We start from the raw sequence: 26234 nt of genomic DNA on the forward strand, positions 1-26234 counted from the left end.
GCATGGGCAGCCGCCCGCTTTCAGATTCTCTCTTGTATAGCCCGGATCTGGGAGTGAGCGTAAACAAGGGAAACCAAGTGGTGGAAGGAAAAAGAGGAGGAGAAAAAGAGGTTGAGAGCGTGAGAAGCCAGCAGCATAAGATAAAAAGTGGGCAGGGCAAACAGTTGTAAAGCTGGGACTGGTAGGAGGCTTCAAAGTTCCAAATTCGCCAGCAAGCACCACTGGTGAATAAGAAGGGGTCTGCCAAGCAGAGCTGAGAATAGGGATCAGGCGCCTGAGAAACTATCGGTCTTTCTCGGAAATAACCTTTTCTCAGATGTGCACCGCTTTCGATTGACCCATAGCCGGAACTGCAATTAAGCTTCAATATATTTTATAAAAAATAGTACTTAGTTTACTTTCACATAAGTGAAGAGGTACAATTGCACAATGGTGGTTACAATGGTAGAAATACATACTGTCGATAAAATGTTTGCGAGATATTTAAAAACATACTGTACAGCACCACATCTGAAATTGGGTGATGGCAAAATGAATCGTACTCCATGTCCAAGTAAATTAAAGTCCTAAATCTTTCTTTTGGAATAAATAGAAAAATACAATGTGCAATACGTGTCTGACACTACCAAAATATTTCCTGAAGTTGAGCAATAGATTAAAACCAAAAATGAGGTAAAAAAAAGACATTCATGCATTTAAGCCACCATTAGTCTCTGACTCTAAAATAAGGCAGATCATAATCTTTTTAAAACTGTCTTTAGCCACTTAAATCCTCTTTAGTGCTTTTCAAGATAAGGTCTTGACAGACCTTGTAGAATCATGAGTTAAGAAGCTTTTTTTTCCAACAGGTCATTTTTGACAGGCTCAGCCGTATTTGAAATGCATTAGATGGTAGAAAATGTTGCTTTTCCTTAATGAAAACAGAAATGTAAACTAAAAGAGAGGTGGATGCTTTAGAGTTTTTCACAAATGACACTGCTGTGAGGGAGGGAGGTGAGGGAAAGGGAAGGGAAGAAAAATTATGTGTCATCTTCGGTTTTAATGACGTGGAAAAGGGTGACGTTAAACAGGACTTGATGTCCGTTATTCCAGGCATAGAGAGCTCTATCTCTTGCGTTGTAGTCAAGCATGGATATATGAAAATACTGATTATGGAAAGGAATGTCTGTATACTCGTAAGTGGAGGTTTTTGTGGAATAAGAATAGTAGACCTTGGCTCCTGTTAAGTGGGAGTTAGTGACATACAAGGTGCCACAGATCATGAAGGATTCTCCAGCGCTTCTCTTTGGGTAGCCTGTGCTCCAGCTCTTCAGCACCTCCAGTGTATCCTGGTTTAGCTGGCTGATGACAATGTTGCCTGCATTCTGGTTGGTGGCATAGACGGCCCAGAGCCCGATTTCATCGGCCATCAGGTCAATATCAGAAAAGCCACCCCAGGTGTAAGGGTAGACATTGTGAAAGCCAGCATACTCAAGGCTACGCTGGGCAAGCACCCGCCCAGTGTCAAAGCTGTATTTGATGATGATGTTGCTCTGATACTTGTTGAAGTAGAGGGAGCCGTTGTAGACAACGTGGTTGGTTCCTGCCCATTTGAAGGGAAGGTTGTATGTCCTTGATTCAGCCCCACTGACAAAGTCTGCGATGGATTTATATTCACGGACAATTTTATTGTTAGTGTAACTATCCATGTACCAGACCTGGAAAGAAAACAAAGATTGGGAGTAAACACCTGGAACGCAGTCTGTGGTACACGATCATGATACGGTGTGATGGACGCATTGCAGAAAAAGAAGGCAAAAAATGTTTTAGGTGTGCAGCAGGCTATCAAAGTACAATATTGTCACATTCCTGTTACTCTCGAATATCTGAATCAAAACTTACCTATACAGGGGAACTCTCAAGAAGACTGTTACTAACTACAGTGTCTACATTTTCAGAGAAATGTAATTTTGGATTATTCAGTGTTTGGGTTTCTGCTCTATGGGGCTTGCTTAAAGATATTCCCCAGAGACTGATAATCAGAGAGAGAGAGAGGTGGGAAATGGCACGTGAGCTAAGCTTGGATTTATGCTTAGGAGCAGATTTGGTTGAATTTTCTCCAGCCGAACCTCTAATTGGTGACAAATAGTGTTCTTAGTAAAGAAGCCAAATATAATAGTAGTGAAACCAGTAAAGTTTAGGAACCATTTTTTGCCTTAAAACAAAAGAAAACAAAATCAATACTTCTTTAATGTTCTGTATGCCAACTTCCATTCCCCCATTTTTTCCTTCATGCATTTTGCCTTTTCTCCTTTTGGTCTGTCAGAGGGGAATGAACCTGCATGGACACAGCAGGCAGGGGAGCGCTGCACTCAGATCTTTGGTTATCACCATTCGTACGTTGCCTTTTCTATTGCCTTTGGTTTTTCCTGTGTTCAAAAAATGGACCTTCTGGGTCTCAAACAAATGAAGCCTGGTGTTTTGACTTCAAAAGCCCTTTGATGGAGGGAGCACCTCCTCAGAGCTGCCGCCAAGTTTGAGATCCTACTGCAGGTCCAAACGAAAATGTAACTTGGATCCGAGGCAGCAAATGGTCTGAATACAGTTTATATGGGGCCTAATCCTGCCCGTTTTGACTGTGCTGCGTTATGGTTTGTGCTCCTGGGTAAAAGTGTTGATGTTTGTGTTACAGTACTTGGGTTCTTGAAGAGCCCAGCTCAATTAAAATGGTAGGAAGAAAAAAAAAAAAAAATTGTGTAGTCGGTTCAGGTAGGCGTATGTCACCCCTGAAACAGTTGAAGGAAATGGCACGAAGGTGCTTAACTAACTTTTGTCTTTGGATATTTTTGCACATATACTTTTTCTCTGAAGATGTTAAACAGCGATAATGATGGAAGTAGTAGAAACATGCTTGCGAGCGTAACCTCCTAGGGGGAAAATATCTTTTTAAAGATTAAAATAAAGTAAAACTCCAGAAGGACACAAAGATACTCAGTGCCTTAACATACTCGGTTATTTTTCTCTGATGCTAATGGATCTGTCATCCAGGCTCCAAATCGGGTTCCAGATATCTTGACTGTAATGGGGCCTGTAATTTTCATCAATTTGCCACATGCTGAAATTAGAAAAACAAATGCATTAATGCAAATAATTACACAACTCTCCTTGACATCAGTCAGAGCACGAGACCAATTGCTCTAAACTAAATAGTGGCTCCAGGGGATTCAGGCTTATGTTGAAGATGGATTGTCATCTTCACCGTATGAACTTTTCCGTATCGAGCAGTAATACAAATGTGTAAAAATACAGAAAAATCTATTCTACATGGTTTTGTTTGTATGTATTTTAAAGCACAGTTACATTTTCTGGGCATAAAGAAAAATGCAACCTAGTAAAATATCTTCTGAACTGCAGTGAATAATACCATTTAATAATAAATGAAGACATAAACCCCCCTGACTTTTGCTGTCAGAAAATTTGGTGCAAGGCTAGGATTGATGGATGTTTCAGTTTTCCATTGACCAGGGTAACAAGGAGGTTAAGGGCAGACAGGAAAAAAAGAGCTTGTACGCAAAACGTATAGTTGAACGTATAGCTGTGGTTGCACACGTGTAGCTGGTCCGGTGCTAGGGGCCCGTCTGAAGTTAAGAAAGCGAATATGAGAATTACTCAGCAACCTTGGCTGTATCGGTTGGCTTCCGATCCATTAGGCTGTCTCATATGAGACTGTCTGGGAGGAAATAACGAGAGTCGATATGATCTTGGATGCTGACCTTCCTAACAATCCAAAAATCTATATTTTAGGGGACATTAATAACGCACCTATTAGCAACAAGCCCCTGGTGGCATTCGTAGGTTTGCCAAGAGGCTTCATATCACACAGTGGCACGTAGGTGATTAGGTGAAATAGCATGTTTTTGAAGAAAGGAATTTCCGTGAGAATGTAAAAAGAATTGACACATTTAATTTTTTTTTTTTTATTTAAAAATAAGTGCTTCTCTGTGATACGTGGTTGTGCTCTACTGTATTACCCTATCTATCTAGGAAATGTGGAAACCAACCTGCATCTGGTGGTGAGAGTGAATTTATGCAGTTCAGTAGAGAAGGTCACGTCAAGCCTGCATTTTCGGCTGTATGTAACTGGCAAGGAATGTATTGTGCAGGCCTGTTTCCGTCAGAAGGGGTTAATGCTGCGGTGACAACGCGGGGGCTGCTCTCGGCCCGGGACGTGGGGTGCACTGCAATGAAGATAGCTGCGACCGTGCCGAGCCCATAGTGAGCGGGGTAGGCTGTGTCTGTTTGCTGGGGCAATTCAGCGGCATTCTTATTTACGTTATCATCTGTGTACCTTGCAGTCTTTTCAAGCTATTTTGGCATTTCCCATTTTAAAGAATCTTACAGGTTTTCTACAGTGGGTTATCATAGTACATAATTTTCTATTCTGGATTTTTTTTTGGAGATAGGCTGCTGGTATCGTGCGCTGAGTGCTGTTTTTCTACAGCAATGAACTACTCTCAGCTTGGAAAGTAGAGGACAGTATCCTATCAAGATGAAGGCCTTTATTTTTAGGTGGTATGTTAGTTAAATAGTCCCAGAAACGGGCATGAGGTAAAATCAAACCTTCAGAGGGGTTGAATTTGGAGTTTGGAAGGTTGAATTTGGAATTTGGAATGTTTAATTTGGAATGAAATTATCAGAAAACTAATGATGAGTAGAAAGAAATCAGGAAAAAAATAATGACTCCTGAACTTGTAGCTTTTAAGATCATTAAAATACAATGAATGTATGAGTTAAAGGATATACTAACTGCTGCCTCTGTCAATGCTGTGTTTTATTAGTCAGAAACCATAAGCAAAGAATTCAGAATTCTGAAACACTGCTGCTTCTATTTAAAACAATATCCAGGAAGCTAAATGGGGAATCAAAAATGAGCTGTGAAATTTTGCTTCTGAATGGAAAAAACGCTGCTCGGGGACGGGCTGGGCATCGGTCGGCGGCTGGTGAGCGGTTGCATCACTTGTGTTTTTCCTGGGTTTTGTTCCTCTCTCTCTTGTTGCTCTCCTTTTCATTACAACTTTTCTTACTACTACTATTATTGTTGTTATTCTTTTATTTCAATTATTAAACTGTTCTTAGCTCAAACCATGAGTTTTCTTGCTTTTACCCTTCTAATTCTCTCCCCCGTCCCACCGGCGGGGTTGGTTGCTGACCGGGGCTAAGCCACGACCCTGGATCTTTTTGATACCAGCTAGAGAAGGCTGTTCAAAAATCTGTGGCTTTATTAATGTTTCTTAAGTGTCTAGTACTGTGGTTTGTGTGTTAGAATCATAGAATCATAGAATGGTTTAGGTTGGAAAAGCCCTTTAAGATCACCCAGCCCAACCATTAACCTACACTACCAAGCCCACACTAAACCAATCAAGGGTAGACCAGACTGAACCATGTCCCCAAGTGCCACCTCTGCCCGGTTTTTGAACACTTCCAGGGATGGGGACTCCCCCACCTCTCTGGGCAGCCTGTTCCAATGCTTGACCACCCTTTCCGGGAAGAAATTTTTCCTAATTTCCAACCTAAACCTCCCCTGGCACAGCTTGAGCCCATTTCCTCTCGTCCTATCGCTAACTCCTTGGGAGAAGAGCCCAACACCCCCCTCCCTGCCCCCTCCTGTCAGGCAGCTGCAGAGCGATGAGGTCTCCCCTCAGCCTCCTCTTCTCCAGGCTGAACACCCCCAGCTCCCTCAGCCGCTCCCCACCAGCCCTGTGCTCCAGACCCTGCCCCAGCTCCGCTGCCCTTCTCTGGACACGCTCCAGCACCCCAATGTCCTTCTTGTGCTGAGGGGCCCAAAACTGGACACAGCATTCCAGGTGCGGCCTCACCAGCGCCGAGCACAGGGGCACGATCACCTCCCTGCTCCTGCTGGCCACACTATCCCTCATACACTATTCCAGATACACTGTTCCTGTTGTATTACTTGTATTGGTCCTGAATGTATAGTTCACCGATCGCCAGTTAATTACGTGCCGTTAATAATTAACAAACCTCTTCAGCCTTGATTTGGTTTAAACTGTATGAACCGAGCAGCTTTCCCCTGTGACGGGAGTCAGGCGCTTTTAGAGAATGATCTTTCAAAACGTATTGAGATACTGGTCAATGTGGGGAAAAAAAAGAGATGAGGTTGTGCTTCAGCCACTAAATGATCGGCAGTTTGAGTCAGGGTATATTTATGTGATTAAGTTCGGCGATAAATTCCCGGATAGCGTGTAGTGATCAGGAAAGGAAGACTGTGAGGAGTGTTGTTGTATAGACTGAAAAAGTGACAAAGCTTCTCTTTTCAGCCTAACAAACCAGAGCAGCTTGGAAGAGGCGTGAGGATCTTTTTTTTTTTTTTTCCTCTTGCCCTATAGTATGTCCTATCTTTTCTTTTCCTTGTTCATTAAACAAAGACCCATACATCTGCCTATTGATGGAACTGGTACGTAAAACTGCGGAGTAATACCGGAAATATTTTTTTCCATGTACACTAAGTCATTCCCGTCGCAGTGATCATTCCTGTCCCATCAACAGGATTTTGCGGTGAACCTCGGCGGTGCCTGAGGTCTGCTGGCCTCCTGGGCAGTAGGGAGGAAGCAGCAGCGCTGTCCGTGCCCACCTCTGTCTGCTCACCGCAGCCTCCTTTCGGCTGGGAGACCCTTAGGCACAGGAGCTTCGGGTATGAAGGCTCCCCCAAAATTCTAGTCATGTAAGTCTAGGACCCTGCTATTGCAGACTGCCTTTTTATAAAATTATTAACATGATTTTAAAAATGGGGAGATACTGTTTGCACTTGCCTAACCCTCACCCTTACCCCAACTGAAGGCTGTTTCAGAATCTCACTCTTCTTTGAAGAAGAAAAATTTTGAACATTTGAAAAATCATAGAATCATAGAATGGTTTAGGTTGGAAAAGACCTTTAAGATCATCCAGTCCAACCACTAACCTAACATTACTAAGTCCACACTAAAATATTCTGGGCCAAGAACATGGGTGTCATCTCGCTTTTCTTTTGAGTAGTCAGAAGTCAAACCATTGCTTCCAGACACGTGCGGACTGGAACCCCTTATCAGTAAGTCCTCTGAGCTCAGAAAGAACTGCTTGAAAGCACAGGACGAGGCCCCAGAACAAGTCTTGGCTGAATGGTCAACTTGATAAATCAGCTCGTGCTGGTTTGAATCGTTGAAGGCTGCGGAAATGACTTTGGTAGAATTAAATCATCCCAAGTATTCCACAGATCAACTTTCTTGCTAAATACTGGTCTTGTGAATACAGTGAACCTGTTGCTGGCTGCTGATGCAGGGAAATGTGGACTAGGAAAAAGTAATTGAGGCCAAATTGTCCTCCCCTTCTCACCGGAATCCTTCTGAAACTGAGTTCACGCTTTATTCTGTCAGACCTTCAGACAGTCCTCTAATGCAGTATTGCTTCCAATATTTGATCAGAAGTTAAGAGAATCAAGTGAATGCAATTAAGAAAACAGTAAAACTGATTTCTCATTCTTCAAGAGAAAGGTATTGTTGTTTTCTCCCATTCTGTCTTTTGGAGCCCTGCCTTCAAATGCGTTTACCCGTTCGTTACAGCAGACCTGTAAAAATTGGCCCAATCGGGATCATTTATTTTTTTTCTTATAAAGTAGCAAGTGTGCTGTCTGCGCTGCAGTATTATTGACTCACTAATACGATTAAATAATGTATTCTAGATTCACAGCATTTTGATGACATGTTACTACAATACGCAGTTTATCCATCTGTTTAACACTGAAATAATTAGCGCTACTGACTTTATAAATACAATTCCCTTATAGCTTGCCCAATCCCAATCTTACATTTGATACAGAAGTTAAATGAATGACAACTCTTCCAAGAGTAAAGCTCACTATAGTGCTTAACAGTTCACTGATAAAGCAAGGTGAGTTTTCTGTGTGGTTGCAAGCGCTTCCAACTTTGCATTCAGTGCAAGAAATTTTCCTCACTCCTCCACCAGAATTGGAAGCAACTTCTTCTTGTGTACTTAAGTGTAAAATGTGTTGATCTAATCCCAGCCTATATTCTTAGCTGCAGAATGAACCTTATAATTGTGCGTGTGGCTATATTAAAATTGATCTTGCATGCTGAGGTTTCTTGCTAGGGAATGGTGATACTAATATACTGCAAAGCAGGATCATTTACTTAGCACTTCTGTGGCATGGCAAGTCTGGGAGTCTGAAATTAAAAAAAATTCCAATTAGTTTCCAGTTGAGACTTTTCTTTAGCTCATTTTGTATGTAGGGAAATAGAACATAGACAAACGTCATGTGAAATGGGAAACACTTCTGGGCTATGAATTTTCCATAGCAGTGAGGTAGCTGAGAATTAAAATTGGCCTATGCTTTTTTTTTTTTTTAAAAAAACACGGCCAAAACCTCTTTTTTTTTGGTTTCCTTTTCTTCTTTTTCTGGCAGAAAGGAACATATGAGGATGTAGAAATAACTCTTGTGATGGCAGAAAAGCTTTTTTTACTGGTTGAAAAGTTTTGGTTTATAGCAAACCTCTGTTCTTTAATCCCCTGACAGAAGGACCAGATGCTGGTGAGAAGGTAGGTCACACATATATGCATACTAGCAAATGTCAGGAAGTTCAGGAACACTAAGAAAAAAAAAAAAAAAGAGATTTCTAGGCATTTTTTCTGCCACTAAGAGGTTCAGATGGTGTTACACAGAAAAAGAGTGGGATTTAGAAGCACTTGGTGTTAGTCCCTTTCCCTTGACTTTGAAAGAAGCAGCTGCCTACATCAGAAAATCCCAACCATAACTGATTGTAGTCATTGGAAAATCAAACCTCTGAGTGTTTATCCATCCTCAATTGAACTGTAGAAGGAACAATTATCATGCACAACCTTGGTGTTTATGGCTTGATTCATCTCTTGTAACAGTTTTGTACCGTGGACTCCAGTAAGTCTGTTTGTGATTTCCTCTATTTCTTTAGAGTAAGGAAGAAGTTGAGCGTGAAGTGACCATTAAAAAAGAAAGTAGATGTGCTACCCCTGTAGGCTGGGAAGGTCTATGGGGCAGAACGCATTTGGAAAGCTGCTCCAAAGTGAGCAAATAGCAGGAGAAGGTTGTGATAGACCAATTGGACAGGAGCTGTTTTGAAGTTAGCTTGGACTAGGTAGTTGATGGTCCCACTCTGTGATGCTAAATGTATATTGGTAGCTGCTACATATATCAAGTGAGTGTATGATTCATAGAAGGACTTGCAAAGGAAGTAAATTCTCTTGAAGTGTTCATAATCATTGTTATTCTAGTTATTGTGGGTAATAAATAGGGGAAAATGAAGAGAGTATTTTTTTCAGTGGTTGCACAAATGGCTTCAAGTTTTAGTACTTGATAGGATGAGAGGAAAAGGCCTCAAGTTGCACGAGGGGAGGTTTAGATTGGATATTAGGAGAAATTTCCTTACTGAAAGAGTGGTCAAGCATTGGAACAGGCTGCCCAGAGAGGTGGTGGAGTCCCCATCCCTGGAGGTGTTCAAAAAACGGGCAGAGGTGGCACTTTGGGACATGCTTTACAGTCTACCCTTGATTGGTTTAGTGTGGACTTGGTAGTGTAGGTTAATGGTTGGACTGGATGATCTTAAAGGTCTTTTCCAACCCAAACGATTCTATGATTCTACTTGCACTTCCCTGTGTATGATCAAATTTGTCATAACATTACTTTGTAACGCGAGGGAATGAAGAATTAGTTCTTACTTAATGGGTGTATTTCTGTTGTCCTACATAAAACAAATCCAGGAAGCACAATAGTCTAGCTATTAGAGCTTGCTGAGAGGAAGCCTCTGGATTCTTCTGCGTGTGTGCAATGACTTGCCGTGTAATCTTTGGGAAAGTAATTTATCCTCCTGGACTGCTTGTTCCTTCATCTACAAAATGGGGATAACAATATATAGCTCTATTGCACGGTTTTGTACAAAATTATATTTGTAAAGTTCTTCAAATCCCAAAGGGAAGGATGCTTTGGAAGTACAAGTACCACTGCAATCAATAAAGCGATCTCATGCTTGCACTAATACGTCTTCTGCCACTGATGCAACAGCATTTCTTTGGATGCATAGAATATTCTACTTCTGAATTTCTAACCAAAAATGTTACTGTAAAATATTGTGTAGATTCTACATGATAGATGTAGCTACGAATGAATCCAATACTCTAATTTTTATTTCTTCATATTTCATAAACAACATTTGGCAGAGTATCGGCTTCTATGAATGCTCTCTGTACAATTTTTTTTCCAATTTCATAAACACCTTATGACAAGAATGTGAGGGTCCCAAGCATACTGTGCAACCTGCATTCTCTTTTAAATGCACATGCCTTACATGACGCCAGCAAAGGACCCACACACGCACAAGTGTGTGTGAATTTGTGGTGGGTGCAATCATGCGCGCTCTATTCCTAACGTGTTTAATTGCATGCACCCTTTTAAAGTTTTGTGGACAAATTTCTCAGCAGCTTCAGCCTGAATTTTCTCTTATTCCGAAGAGACAGCAAGTTTCAGTCGTCACAACTGCTGTGGTAATCATTAAGCCTCAGTGAAAGTAAGACAACTGCTTACTGTATGTTAATGAGTGTTGAAAGTGTTGCCAGTGCAGATGGAAAATCCCTTTTAAGTGGCCAGGACAATATAAATAATGCATTATATTGCTGAAAAACACCTGCTAGGGAGAAGAATGGAAAACAGCTATTACAAATGCTGGTGAGAGAATTATATTGTGAAATGCAACAAAAGCTGTGAAGATTCAAGCCAGACCCTGTGGCACGTTGGGGCGGTCTGCCTTCTGCTGCCGTAGGCTTCTGGCCATCAGACTGGCATGGGCAGTCACAGCTGGATCAGCTCCAGCGTGGTGAATGTGGCTGGGGAGAAGGTGTAGGCATGAAAGCTGATTTTTCTTTATGCTGGTTTTACTTTAAAAGGCACGCAAGGGTATGCCAGAAATACAGCCAGTCCTTTAGTAGGCGAGCGCAAAAGTCCTTTAAGCATCTAAGACCAGGCAATCATGCCAATACAGATGAATAAGTTTGTATTAGAGCTTGAGAAGGCCAAACCCCTTTTAATAATGGATGTGCTTAATAATCTATTTCATACAAAAATTTTCTCTCTATTGTTAGTACACAGAATTTTAATAGCTTTTTTTTTACATTAGTACCTCAAGAGAAATAGAATGTGTTGCAGGCATTCAGGATAGATAGGAGGGCAAATGTGGATGACAAATAGGGAAATAACCCCTGTGAATACACGTAGTCATTCTGATGTATAAAATGTATCTTATACTGCAGTCACTTCACTAATCAATGTTACAAGAATATGCAGTAAAAGCAAAGAAAAACAAGATACTCATTAAAGATAAGTTGATGATCTTTTGGTGTCTAATAAACTGACTGGAAGACTCGCCATCAGAAAATACTGTCTATTTATAGGAATTTTCATGCTTGCTGCGGTATTGCAACGCAGCCATTTTTTCCTGACTGCCTCCTGTCAATGCAGTAATGTGCTATTATGTGTGTGTACTGAGGGGAAAATAGGATCATAAGAAATTTCCGTTTGAAGAAGTCTTTCATGTATTTTAGCCCATCATCCCTGTGTTATTTCTAGTATAAAATAAAGAAATTGAAAATAAATAATTTAAGAGGCTAACCTAACCTAGATTTTTCTCATTCTGTTGCCTCACAAACATAGAGGCGCTGCTTATCAAGTCAATGACATATGTAACGTGTGGCGTTTAAAAGTAAACACCCCGCACTTGAGAACGGAGATACCGATCACAGATTGGAATTTCTAGTTTGTTCGTCTTCAGTGTTCACTTCCAAAGTGTTTCTTTCTCATAGAGGGGCTGGGTTGTTGGCTGTAGCGATCCGGGTCGCAATAGTGATCCGTTCAGGAGCCTCGGAATGCTTGGATAGGTTGGGGTAGGGGAAGACTTTGCATTGTGATCGTAAAGCAGGTAGATCCTAATTATCCCTCTTTGGGTAATGAAAGTTAAGGCTGGCACGTGATAACGACACTTCAGGCTTTTAGTTTTCGTAGCTGATACTGAGCTAGCAACGCTTTTCAGAGATGGGGAACAATTGACTTTTTCTATCGAAAGCCAGCACGTGAGCAAACAAGATGGAAGCTGCCTGATGTAAATCTAGTGCGGTGCTCACACGGGATTGTTGCTGCGCTTCCTACGAAAATGATGCCTTGTTCCCTTAAATTAGGTGTAATGCTTAATTATGTTGCATTGCGCCTTGGAGAATGGCATGTCTCTCCTAATCATAGAATCCTAGAATCGTTTAGGTTGGAAAAGACCTTTAAGATCATCCAGTCCAACCATTAACCTACACTACCAAGTCCACACTAAACCAATCAAGGGTAGACCAGACTGAACCATGTCCCCAAGTGCCACCTCTGCCCGTTTTTTGAACACTTCCAGGGATGGGGACTCCCCCACCTCTCTGGGCAGCCTGTTCCAATGCTTGACCACCCTTTCCGGGAAGAAATTTTTCCTAATATCCAACCTAAACCTCCCCTGGCGCAGCTTGAGCCCATTTCCTCTCATCCTATCACTAACTCCATGGGAGAAGAGCCCAACACCCCCTCCCTGCCCCCTCCTTTCAGGTAGTTGTAGAGAGCAATGAGGTCTCCCCTCAGCCTCCTCTTCTCCAGGCTGAACACCCCCAGCTCCCTCAGCCGCTCCCCACCAGCCCTGTGCTCCAGACCCTGCCCCAGCTCCGCTGCCCTTCTCTGGACACGCTCCAGCACCCCAATGTCCTTCTTGTGCTGAGGGGCCCAAAACTGGACACAGCATTCCAGGTGCGGCCTCACCAGCGCCAAGCACAGGGGCACAGTCACCTCCCTGCTCCTGCTGGCCACACTATTCCTGAGACAATGCTAATACTACACGTCTAAAGATGGAACAGTCAGAATGGCCTCTGGGGTGTCACGGCAAGATGACAGAGTTATCATGTGGACATCTCAAAGCCGATTCCAGTCTACTTCCCACTAATTCTTTTTTCACACTGACGTCCCAAAGATGACCTAAGTAGCAATGCCTGTCTGAGCTTTTTTGAAAGAATATTTGTAGCTCTCCAACCAGTTGCAAATCTCTTAGATTTAGAAGTTGCTGTCTGTTATAATTTTCTATCTTAATTCCTTCTATGTACAGTAGGGCAGATCATTATATAAGATACACCGGGGCAAACTTAGAATAGTATGACTGACCCTATGTTGAGTTACTCTTGACTTTCATTAGGATAGCACAGATCGGAATATAATGCAGTCTTTCATCAAACAAGATAAAAGAAAACTTCATCTTTGCATAGAGACAACTGAAAATATACAGCCCAGGGACCAAATTTGCCATGAAATGGTGAACTTACTGAGCTTTTTCATGCAGTCGCGAAGCCTGGTTTCTAAACTGAGTACACGCTGGTGTAGTTCCTCGTAGTCATAAGCACCAATTTCTTCCTGAATCCCAGTGAGGACAGTAGACAGATTCCTAATTTCCTCCTTGAACTGGGTGATTAATTTGGCATCAGTTTTGTATTGTTCCAGAACTGGGATCAGTGGCAGGAGCTCGTCCATCTTTTCTTTCAACTCCTGTTAAAGGCAATCAAATGTGCATTAGAGCAGTTTAAAGGAGTTCAATCCCCTAATTTCCTTTAATGTAATATTTAAGCCTGATGATTAAAATGACTTGAAAACGGTTATTGATTTTAGTTACAGATCTGTTGTTAGTGTATTGTGAAAGTCTTAGAAACCTCAGACTTAGTGGTAGTAAGCAGTAGATAAAATCGTTTTTCTACTGAAAGTACACAATTACCTTCAAGAACCAAACATGTTGAAGGTCTGACTTTCCATCCAGAGGATATAAATCCCTGCTAAGTGTGTCTTTCTTGAGAGAAGGTGATCAGGCCTGAACACACAGTGATGTTCAAGGAGATCGTATCTGGTTTACAGGGCTGTCAGAGCTGCTGAGCTGTTAATTTCTATTTCACTCCTTAGAAATACTGAATTCATTTTTTTGCTCAATGGCTGTTGAACACTGCTTAGTTCTGTTCCGGCCACGGCAATAGACACCTCTTTCTTCTGAAGTAAAAAAAAAAAAATTCCATGTTTCTTAACTGCACTTTGTATTTGTCATCCTGCTGTATCACTGGGTGCCTTTGAACTTCCTCAGTTGATCTCTCTTCTGGACTATCACAAATCGTTTTTTTGCCATGTGCAGTTGTTGTTGCATCGCCAATCCTATTCTTAGGCATTGATTAAATAAAATAAGGCTCCACTTTGGAATCTTGGGGTGCCCCTTTCTCAGACTTTTGCCGAGTCATATACTTTGAGAGTTTGTCTCAGTTTGTAACCTATATTGTCTGCTTATCTTTCATTTCTTAATTATTCTCTTAAATGCACTAATCGTAGGGGCTTTATGACATTTAAACTAACTGTTTGAGGTTGTTCTTTGTTTGGTTATTATTCTGCAGAAAACCTCAAAGAATCCTTGCAGTCAGAGGGTTTTGCTTTATTGAAAAGCAGCCAGGTTTGTCCCTCATGTATACAGATCTGTATATAGAGATTTGCATATCTTTTTATGATTTGAGGAAACAGCAGGACTTCCATGAGCAAATGCCAGAGAGACGCGAGGAGATACAAGCCTGGACAAAACAAGGCAAAGGGTGGAAATAAAGATTTGTTAGGTACTAGCATTAGGTGGTAATAGAGACTGGGAACAGCTGAGGACACGCAGGGAGAGGCTGTTGAAGGGGTTAAAAAATCAGGTCCTGAAGAATAGCCGGAGTAGCCAGCAGGTGAAAAGGGAAAGCAGAAGAGAAGGAAATGGAAGCCCAAGCACAAGAAAGAGGTGCAGAAGCAAATGTGGTTCGAGGTTAGCGCAGTCACCGAGGTGTGCGAAGACGCACACGTACGGTTTTTACATCGCCTGCGTTAAGGGATGCAATAAACAGGGTAGGGCATTTCCCCAACAAATAACGTGATGATGCCACATGCATTTGCGCTAGGGAGATGTGAAAGAAGCTGCCAGGCAGGGTCAGTGTTTGAGCTGCCTGAAGAGCTACCTCGGCATTTTTGCCTCTCGAACGTGTTCTAAGACGGCTTGAGAGTTCTGCAGTATCTCTTCATCCCCTGGCTAATCTACCCACATTGCTTCAACAATTGCTTTCACATTGGAATTATTATTTACTCAAAGACCTATATGTGGTGTTAGGAAGCACATTTTGCACAGAGGTCATTTTAATAGCTAGAAAATTGCATTTTAAATTATAAGCAGATGTGTCATTATAAACGGATTTGAGAGTATTAGGAGTTGTATTGGTTCTATTCTCAAGGGGTCTGCCAATTACATTGTAGTAGCAGAGTTACGGAAACGGAGAGAAAGAAGTGGGGAGTCTTTTTGTCTACAGTTAAAACTGTTTTTATTTGACTGTTTTTATTAAAAACTTGAGCCTACTTCATGCCTGTTAAAACGAACAGTTATTTTTCCTTGATGACAAGGAGAGTAGGCTTTGTGACATAGCAGAGCTCCAGAAGCCAAAGGTTTTGTTACTTCATGTTGAAATGATGAATTTCGGCTTTGGTTCTGTGGGGCAGTGAACTGCCAAAAATCATGGGTACACTGTGATGGAAAAAAATGCAAAGCTTGTAAAAACTCAGGAAGATAAAACACGTGTAAGAGAATTAGCAAAGGTAACTTATTTCTGATAGAATTTATGCCAGACGAGGTATCGTTTGAGCAAACGGCTGTAACTTTTTGTGGTGATCAGGTATCTCCTGCCTGGCATAAATGCCAGTTTGACTGAAGAATGACCAAATGCTCGAGTGTGATCTGGATCAAATGCGTACTCTGGTTCTCATCCACGCGGAACCACGGCGTCAGAGTATCTCACTTCAGTAAATGATATAAAGATGGTTTTGGTATTTTCATGATAAAGAAAATAATTTTATTGGTTTCTGCTGACACTCCTAGCTTGTCTCTATGATGAGTGGTACAAGAAATAATTTGTATTGCAACACGGACAGGTGGTAGACATATTCTGGCACTTCATGCCTGCTGATATGAGGGGTTCTGCTATATCCAGAACGAGTTTCTTTGTCTCAGGAAAGATAAAGCACTGGAATTTGAGTAGATCAAATTTGAGAAAGCCAGCAGCGTATTGTATTATGCTGACCTTTCAAATTACTCTATAATTTAATGGGCTGGAAATCTGTTTTGTACTCCTGGCAAACTGTCAAACTGAAGTTAAATGACTGGCCAATACAAATATCGAATATTTAAAAGGTTAGAGTACTGCAGAAATCTGCGACCTTTGACATCGTGTATCAGACATTCAAATGTTGGTATTTTGTTCCCAAGGAAAACTATAATGAGAATACAGACTACAGAATGGCATTATACAAACGTGGTGTTATTGTAGCACTGAGCGATGAAGGGAAAAATGGTGGAGACGTTTCGTGCTACGGGAAAGTAACTGGAAGTATGTGCTCAAGCTCTAAGCTAAGGTAAGAGCGATGACATAAAGAATAAAGTTGGGTACTCTGATCATTAGTGTACTTAATTCCTGATATTATTAAGACCCATTGGATATTCAGTGTCTCTGAAAAATAAACTAGACCCTTTAGCTATGTAATTATTTAGGTATCTAACTTTAGCACCAATTAGAAAATTAAGTCCATTTTACGTGAACTTTCATAAACACTTTAAAAATAGGTATTTGGCTAACATAATGTAATCCTCGGAATGTGTTTTCTAGATCCTATCTTGCTGTCTGGCAGTCTAGAAATATCAGTTTACCAGAGTTGGTCTTTAAAGAACTTAAATATGCTCCTGTAACATTTTTTCCTTAAAAGTACTTCAGACAGCTTTTTCAGAATACGTAATGCTATTTTGTAATCTCCGCAGCCCTCCTTCCTCCCCGAAAGATTGGCTTGTGCTTTTTGTTGTCACTAAAATTCCTTTGAAGTCTTTTTTTAATCACACAAATGCGACTGGGAATGATTGCCGTTCTCCGCTATCCCAAATTCAAAATAGCAAACCTTCAGACATGAAATTAGATCTTAATAGTACTGGATAAAAATTCCAAGAACCTGATTTATTACAGGCTTTCTTCCCTTCAACTGCAGTAAATGTCAGGCAACAGTAGAAGCGCCGAACTCTCTAGTTGTTTGCTGTTAATTCCACTGGATCTCCCCATTTATCACCGGAGCTTGAATGAATATAAATTTCTCAGTATGACATGCACATTGATACAGAAAAAAACAAGACTCTGTTTATAGTGACATTTCTCTAATGACTTAATAATTAGTGGTTACTCCCTATTACAATTAAATTGAACAGAGCAAAAGATTATCATCATAAAGGAAGATTTATTATGCTTTGCTTTTTAATGTTGCTCTCGTATGAGCATTTCAAGCTGAGATCTTAGCAGTCCATGCATTGCTGCTTAGTACATTGCTTCCAGCAGGCGTTCAAAGTTAGTGTTAAAATAAAACCTACTTGAAAATGCTTTGTCATTAATGTCTTCCGATCATCTTCAATTTGCCGAAACTTGGCCTTCAGCCCTTTCATTTGTGTTTCCATTTTTAAAACATACTGGAAATCCCTCTGAGTCCGTAGATTTAAAACTTCAATAGATTGGGACATATTCTGAACCTGTTAAAGAAGAACACTCTCTAAATGCACTTTTTGTCGCTTTACTTTTTTTCCTGGTTAGGTAGTTAAACGTCAGGGAATAAAAATGTGCTTATATCAACGCTTTAGTTGCGAGTCATTTATACCACAGCATGGCTTTAAATCGTCAAATAGGTGCTTGCTCGTGATTTTGTAAGGAAATACAAAATTAGAAATTGTATCCAATTGTCTCATCGGTAGAAAACCACATTTTTTTACAGATGAGAAGTAGTGGTGAATGTTCAGGTAACACTTGTACAGCAAGTGACTTTGTAGCTATAACGAGCACTTTTACCACAACAAGGCAAGAATAACTGTCATCTCGAATAAATTTTATATATTTTTAACAGCATCTGTTATAAGAGCAACGCTTTTGCCAGTCATAAAAAAGACACATTTTGCAAGTGCAGTTATTCTATTTCAATAAGTGTTTTGTTTTCCCAAAACATGAAAAAAGTGGACTGCTGTATATGTATTAGGGACTGCATAGAAGTTTTGGCTCAAAAAAAAATATATAATATAATATATACCTTCCTAATAAAAGACAAACCCAGCAGTATTCCTGTTGTTTGCAAGAGTATGCAGTGTTTGAACTGAGATTCATGTTTGAACTAATACATCGTGACCTACAGAATGTGTGGATTCAGGAAATACTCTTAAAATTAGTATACACTAGTTATTGCACATTTGGCCATTAGCAGTTCTTAGAAAGTATTTTTAATGAAAAAAAAGGTAATGTTTCTTTTTTCTTTGCTTCCTAATTGTTGAAAGCAGGCAAATAAAGCCCTTTGGGTCTCGGAAGAGCTTTGAGCGTTTCCGTTTGGCAGAAGATGCATTTGCATAGAGGCTCTAATTAAATGACTGGGCATAGAATCATAGAATTGTTTAGGTTGGAAAAGACCTTTAAGATCATCCAGTCCAACCATTAACCTACACTACCAAGTCCACACTAAACCAATCAAGGGTAGACTAGACTAAACCATGTCCCCAAGTGCCACCTCTGCCTGTTTTTTGAACACTTCCAGGGATGGGGACTCCACCACCTCTCTGGGCAGCCTGTTCCAATGCTTGACCACCCTTTCCATGAAGAAATTTCACCTCATATCCAATCTAAACCTCCCCTGGCGCAGCCTGAGCCCATGGACTTAGTGAAGTAATAATATGACTTTACATACCCATAATTACCACAGTTCCAATCATAAGAAAATAAATTTTAGAGACTGATGATTTAGGTTCTTTTCCGTGGCAGCTCAGAGAAGAGCTGTTGAGATCTTAACGCCTCTCCAGCCCACACCCCAAAAGAAAGTAAGATTTTTTTTTTTTTTTTTAACATTAATGTTTTAGTGTTTGGGAAGTGTGCTAGAGCAAAGACTCTGGGGACCAAAGTCTTCCTCTGTTAAGCAGACAGACAGCATGAGGGGAGGTAGCTCCTCGTCTGTGTGCTGGTTCAGCGATGGTCCTCTCCCTGCATCTCATGCTAGGGGCTCTCACAACCTGAGACTAAGTCCCCACTGAAGTTCATGGAGGCTTAGGGAGGGGAAATCTGCGGGGATCTGGCACTATATTAGCACTGGAGTGCTTTTTCTGTAGCTAGAAAAATACTGAAAATTGTATGCTAAAAAAATGTATTTTTAAGTCTAGGTTTTATGTTGCTTTCTGCTGCTGTTCTCTCAGGCCTCAGGTTCTGTACCGCTAGCTGGGGTACGACAGCTACAGCCTTGGTTACGTACACAGGCAATGCAGAACAACGCTCCCTGTTCTCACCGTCGCAGCATTTTTTTCAGTTGTTGATGCAAAATAACACTTCACTGCTTTTACTGTATATGCAATAGTGGATAATACTGGAAATCAGAATTGGGGTGTTTGGGGAAAATTTGCACCACTGGAGAATGAAAAAATAGTATTAGTTGAGGAAAGAACAAAGAAAATTAGAGCTGTTTCTCTTCTGTACAGTCTGCTTTGCAGGTGCTGTCTTGTCTCTATCTTGTTATTTGTTGATAAGAGACAAGGAATGACCTTCAGGAGTCTCGTATGATGGAAGCAGAAGCTGTAGTTTAAATCCCCCAGCGACTAACCAGTCTGAGGTGGGATTTGTAACTGGTTTTACACAGAAAAAGCGGCTCTGTGTGTAAGGAAGAATTTGGGAAGGAGTGAACAAGAGAGAAGATGCAACTTCAGTTTGCTAGATAAGTAGCCTGGGTTGGCAAAGTAGACAAATAACAATCAGTGGTGGGAACACAGGTAGGGGATATACCCTGAAGAAATATTTTTATTAGATAACTCTTCAGTGCTCCATTACGTATTAAACTTGGAGGGAAAGGAGTGGATTTCCATGGGAAGTTTTAGCGATGAAAAGGAGGAATTTATTGGGCAGACTTACCTTCTCTAGCAGTTGTCTGAGTTGCCTGCTTTTGGCATCTCTTGAACATAGGTTCTGTTCAGGTGCAACAACAGTGCAAATGCAGCGGCCGTCCGGATCCTGGGCTGAACTATAAACTTGCCACCCTTCCTTGGGGCTAATCTGAGTCTGTAACAACAGAATAATAAAAAGAAAGGGAACGGAACTGATTTTTTTTGTTGTTTGAAAAACCACTGCTTTGGAATATTTTTGTTTATTTTTGCAGGATGGGTTTGCAACGAGGGTTTCTCCTAGTCAACACTTTGTACTCTATTAACGAATTAGATTGGTGTTTTGGCACAGTTTTGTCTGTGCAGATGTAAAACCGCCGCACAGCTTTGCCGCGTCTCACGCCTTTGTAATAGTTCTCTACCAGTGTCCAGCACACATTGTTTCCAGAGCGGATGAGGACGGTTTTCTGCTTGTGATTCAGCACAAGCTAGTTGATTTAATTCTTTGCAGAGGGATGTTAGGGTTTTTCATCAGCAGAGAACAAACATGTCCTTTCAGCCTGAATTACTTTCACTTTAGACTAATGGAAACAATGAAGGCAGAAAATAACAAATATAAAACCCCACCTAGGGAGCACAGAGTACGCAACTCGTGCACTGGGAATTGGCTCGGAAGCGGCTCGGGATGTGGGTTAGCGGGTTTGCTCTGAAGGGTGCAGCACGCGAGACGCTGTTCTCCATTGCCTTCTGCTGCCCACCCGCCGGAGGGAAGAGGCTCGCTGCAGGGTAGCGCTCACAAGCATCTGCTTAGTTCAGGCGAATGGGGCCATAGAATCACAGAATCATAGAATCGTTTAGGTTGGAAAAGCCCTTTAAGATCATCCAGTCCAACCATTAACCTACACTACCAAGCCCACACTAAACCAATCAAGGGTAGACCAGACTGAACCATGTCCCCAAGTGCCACCTCTGCCCGTTTTTTGAACACTTCCAGGGATGGGGACTCCACCACCTCTCTGGGCAGCCTGTTCCAATGCTTGACCACCCTTTCCGTGAAGAAATTTTTCCTAATATCCAACCTAAGCCTCCCCTGGCGCAGCTTGAGCCCATTTCCTCTCGTCCTATCACTAACTACATGGGAGAAGAGCCCAACACCCCCCTCCCTGCCCCCTCCCCCCAGGCAGTTGTACAGAGCGATAAGGTCTCCCCTCAGCCTCCTCTTCTCCAGGCTGAACACCCCCAGCTCCCTCAGCCGCTCCCCACCAGCCCTGTGCTCCAGACCCTGCCCCAGCTCCGCTGCCCTTCTCTGGACACGCTCCAGCACCTCAATGTCCTTCTTGTAGTGGGGGGCCCAAAACTGGACACAAACATGGCACAGTGCAAGACATTGCACCGCCTTCACTGGGACAAAAGAATCCTGGAAATTCCTAACCTGCTCCTTTTTACAGCAACCATCACCGAGAAGGCAAAGCAAAAAAATCACATTTGCTTGCGGAGCAGGCTAGCGCTGCGCTGCATTTGAAGTTTGGGTGATACCTTGTGAGGCTAGGTATCTGCCTGCTTAATGGGATGTATAGGAATACACAGCACAAGAATGAGAGGAAGCAATATCGTATCGTAAAACCGTTTAGGTTGGAAAAGACCTTTAAGATCATCCAGTCCAACCATTAACCTACACTACCAAGTCAACAACTAAACCAATTAAGGGGAGAGTAGCAATTTCATGTTTCCTGGCTTGGTGGCTGGATTCTTTTTTAATGAAGGTAAAACTAGGAATCATTAAGGTTGGAAAGGATCTCTAAGATCATCAGTCCAACCGTCAACCCAACACCCCCATGCCCACTAAACCATGTCCCAAAGTGCCACCTCTGCCCATTTTTTGAACATGATTAGATGACTGAAAAGATTCAGGTGATGGAATTAAAACCAACGGACACAAGAAGTAATTTACTTTTTGATCTGTAATTTAAAGTTAATATTATGCATGATTCTTTTCTAATAATATAGTGTTGACTGCTGAATGTTATAGTACAGATGCTAATGGATGCCCTTGACGTAATTTTGGTCTGGACACAGTTGGAATCAATTACCAGTTATATTATAAAATTGTACTCAGCGTCAGCACAGAGAGTGATTATTTAAACGGGCAAGCTTTAATATTGACGCTTTACTGGCAGCTTAGTGCAGAGTAAGTTGCAGAGTTCCTCACCTCCGAAGAGGTGCAATATCTCTGTAGACTGAGGTTAGCAAAGAGCGCAGACTTCTCACAACGACGACTCTTCTGAAGAAGTCATTGATGATAGCAGTGACCTCTTCTACTGCAGTTAATTGAAAAAGCAAAATTGTATTGATTTGTTTCCCTGTTTTGCAAGGAAAAACCAAGTGTCATAATGTAGACCACGGTAAAAAGAGGACAGCTGAACTTGCCTTAGGGTTTGCTAGAAAGGCATGCCCAGAGCTCAGCGCTGAATTATACTGCCTCTATGGTGTTCTCTTCGCCTGAAGTTTTAAGGCAGAGGGAATCTAGTTTAAGACATGGAGAACGATAAAAACTAAGCAAAATTACATCTGCAGAGACAATTTAAATGGATTTTGAGCAGCTATGAAAATTGCGAGCTTGAAGAAGTGAAGCCTGTGAAGGCTGGTAACCCTTGCGAAGTGCCAGCTCTGTTCCCTCCAGCGCCTTCCACGATTCTCTGTAGAACTTGGGCCCAGACAGTGCCTCCGTGTAAGGGCAAGGAAACCGAATTTTTGTTGAAATTCGGGAACCTTAGAGCTTGTGATTCTAATAATTCCTTTAGGACAGAAGTACTGAAGATGAGTTTATGAAAAATTGTGATATTTGGGCCTTATACAGGCTACATTTAGATCGGTACCAACTCGTTTTACTGCATTCAAGGAAGTTTTCTAAAGTGGAGAATGTATGAGATACCAGGATCATGCACAGTCTATAGTAAAGCCATTTACTCTCTCTCTATACACACTACATAAAACCCAGGCTGTGTTATCATAGTACTTATATATTCTAGTGATGTCTTGAGTGTGTCTCTCGGTCTTAGCTAAGGAAAAAAGAAACTTCATTGATTAACTTAGCAGATATTTTCTTGCGGTGTCTAACATATGGCTTGATTTTTAAAAAGTAACTGCTATTTGGGAAAATATTTCTCACAGGGAGAGGCTGTCAGGCCCCATACGAGTGCATGGTGGCTGGCTGCCCATGCATAAATAAGCGCTCACGTATTTCTCCTACAATTTGGGCTCCAGTCCTTTGTGGTATTCTGTGGTTCGCTGCATTTGGGCCATTAGGGTTCCTTCGTTAATTCGGATGGGTAATATGAGTGATCACAGAGCAAAACAAGCACGTGTGTGTAGATGCACTTTGCTTTTTTTTTTTTTTTGGTGTCTCTGTTATTTTCTTAGTTTGACATTTAATCCCTACTTCAAGCAGAAAGTGCTGTGCAGGGAAGGAGCTAGAAGGCATCAAAACCTCACAGAAGCTACCGAATCTACTCTTCAAGTGCAGGCTTACTGCTGACAGGCCTTAGTAAACAAACAAGTAAAGAAATAACAAGTGGAGAGCAGCAACGATAATAAATTATGCTAGCTCTTGAAAATCTGGGGAAAACAGAGGAGTCCCTACAAAGACCGATATTAATCATTGCCATGGCAGGCTGCGGTGCTACACTCACTTCACTTGCCGCCAAGAGATTTATTTATTCACTTGCACTTTTATATATTCTGATTTTATACATATATACACACACACACTTAATATGGTTGCTTAAATATAAACAGTATTTTTCAGCTTGTCTTGCAGTTTCAATGCTGGGACTGTCCCAGAGCCGAAGAGAGGAGGCTCTTTTCCCCGACCCCACCTCCTTGTGCAATTCTTCCAGCTGAAGGGAGGAAATTGGGAGGTTTGGGGTTTTTTCCTGGTACAATATACACGATTTATGAGCTGTCTGTGAGCTAGGATGGAACTTCTGGAGAAGTGCATGTGCTGCATGGTTGGCGGGACAAGCTGCCAGCGGGTGACTCCTGGTAGAAAGCAGTCAGTGATGACCCCGGTGTTACTGAGCTCCCGGGGCATGAAGTCTCTCAGCCAACAGCTGAAGTTCAGAAAAAGGTACCAGATTTGGGGTGCTTGGGTTTATGCAAAAAGAACCCCACATGACTGAAGTTTTTTTTTTTCTTTCTTTCTTTCTTTCTTTCTTTTTTACCTTGGCAGATGTTGCCAAGCTCGGATAATCGGGTTTTTGTGTCCCCAGCTCTACAGGTGCTCTTGCTGCCCTTCTGAAACAGAAAATGTGCGTGTAACTCCAGCTCGGTGAGTGCAAAGAGCAGCACTGAAATAATACTTAGGGGGCATTTAGATCCGCAGTGCTCTGTTGTAGCCAAGGGAAGCAGGACAGTTTACGCTACTCGGAATCTGAACACATTAATATATAGATAAACACATACATATGTGTGTGTGTATAAATAGATATACGTGCGTGTGTTCTAATAACCAGTGTGTGTCTCTTAGTTACTCATTTGCAACTTTAAACATGGATTTAAGTGTGATAAGGAACTTTATTACTTGTAGTATATTGCCACAAGAACGAGCAATATGTATTGCAGTTCAATGAGCACAAGTTACATTTAAGGAAAATAAACCAGCTTTTGCTTGTCTTCTCACCTTCTTGCTGCTCCAAAGCATGACAGAATTCTTTCTTACAACCCCATTTAATTAATTTTAAAGTAGTAATATTTAAAGTCTAAACACAGTGATTTTCTGCAGTCATGTTTTCTCCTGTGTGCATCTGTTCAATTAATTAAATGTTGATTGGTAAATGCATAATTTTTAGTGACAGCTAAGTTCTCAGCATAGTGAACTGCTGTACAAATAGTTAAATTTCCACTTTATGTAACATACTATTATGTAAACATCTGATTGCAGTTACACAAAAAGATACACAGAGAGGAGAGTTTTACTAGACATTTAGGAAAATGGTGGTCTAGTTTAATTTATGAATACCAGTATAGTGTTCCCTCTTGTCCAATTAAAGTATTACTTTAATTTTTAGGCTTCTCATGAGGTGTTAATCACAGCTTTTCTGTAGGTCTTCATTAACAGAGGCTGCTGTGTATGAGCATCAACCATACGAAGTGGTATTTGTGTCAATTGTATTATTCCCACATCAGCCTTTCTAAAATACTGGTACCCAACCTCCTAGTACCAATTTTATGTTGTTTCTAACAGCTATTTATTTGCTTAACTGTACTCTGACAAAGAAAAATAGGAAAGAATCAGACCCCGTGCATAGTGAATAGCTGATATATAGCATTATTCAGACAAAAAGAAACCTACTGCTAGATATTTTTTTTTTTCCTTTATAATGCAATACATTTTTTCTGGAGCAGTAAACATAGGAAACAAAGTCTAGACAAATAAAATGACATTGCTGTACTATTTTTAGCATTTCATGCTCAAGATGACGGCATTTGCTCCTAAATATTTAAGGAAGCTATTTTAAAATCTTTCCTTTCCTAGTAAGAGCACAACATGCTCACCAATGTGCAGTGTTACGATGCCCAGAGAGAAGCATGCATTAAGCGCTGAGAGGAAGATTAGTAGCTGAAAAAAAGAGATTTACAAAGAGGCAACAAAACTACAGCTTTCGCTGGCACTTAAATACTACTTCAGCATTAAGATGGCTTGCAACAGATCACAGCTACTTACTAGAGTATCTGAAGTGGTTATTCTGGTGGTGTTTAGTCCTACCAGAGATGGGAGGGTTTGGGACATCCAGTTAGAGATCATTGCCATGGTACTGAGAGCAGCACCAAGCTTGAGCAGTGGAGGGCTCATCGCTGTGGAGCTAATGAGTTTTCATAGTGAGCGATTAGCATCCCAGCGCCGGCTGGCAGAGGCGTGCCTGCAGCACGCAGCAGCCACAGCATGAAAGGAGGGCGAGCTACCCGGGTTTGCTCATCCATTGAAAACACTCACACCCTCATTTGCCCTCCGCCTGTCTGCTCTTCCTAACAAATACTTAGGACCATCTTATGCTGACCACTAAACCAGCAGTCCTTTCTATGCTATAATAATCGGTGCGGTTACCGGTGGGAGATGGCGTGGGTGAATTACCTCTTTGTAGGTGCAAGAGAGTCAATTAGCACTGAGTAGTTCAGCCCTTG

The 26234-nt window shown here is 41.4% G+C and overlaps 1 protein-coding gene across 4 annotated transcripts; it reads right to left on the reverse strand.

The window, feature by feature from the left end:
- Window positions 1–1019: 1019 nt before the first annotated feature.
- OLFM3 (olfactomedin 3) lies at window positions 1020–25905 on the reverse strand. Of its 4 annotated transcripts, none has more exons than XM_075710908.1 (7): window positions 25777–25905; window positions 23075–23113; window positions 20086–20232; window positions 17532–17687; window positions 13405–13624; window positions 2988–3094; window positions 1020–1697 (listed from the first exon to the last, which is right to left on the reverse strand). In XM_075710908.1, exons 1-7 carry the CDS (start codon window positions 25903–25905, stop codon window positions 1020–1022), a joined length of 1476 nt encoding a protein of 491 aa, XP_075567023.1. The 4 variants fall into 4 exon arrangements, with proteins under 4 accessions (XP_075567023.1, XP_075567025.1, XP_075567026.1 ...); XM_075710910.1 differs by lacking the exon at window positions 23075–23113 and adding an exon at window positions 25463–25476 and having other exon boundaries at window positions 20086–20221; XM_075710911.1 differs by lacking the exon at window positions 23075–23113.
- Window positions 25906–26234: the final 329 nt, after the last annotated feature.

This window comes from Pelecanus crispus, chromosome 5 (assembly GCF_030463565.1).
Source record: "Pelecanus crispus isolate bPelCri1 chromosome 5, bPelCri1.pri, whole genome shotgun sequence".
NCBI classification, from domain to species: Eukaryota; Metazoa; Chordata; class Aves; order Pelecaniformes; family Pelecanidae; genus Pelecanus; species Pelecanus crispus.

Bases quoted from the DNA above. Each gene is read 5' to 3' on its own strand.
- OLFM3 (XM_075710908.1), bottom strand. From the start codon at position 25,905: ATGAGCCCTCCACTGCTCAAGCTTGGTGCTGCTCTCAGTACCATGGCA. The intron at 17,688-20,085 runs GTAAGTCTGCCC...CTTCTTTAACAG, and splicing joins TCAGACAACTGCTAGAGAAG to GTTCAGAATATGTCCCAATC. The intron at 1,698-2,987 runs GTATGTTAAGGC...TTTTCTTTCCAG, and splicing joins CATCAGAGAAAAATAACCGA to GTCTGGTACATGGATAGTTA.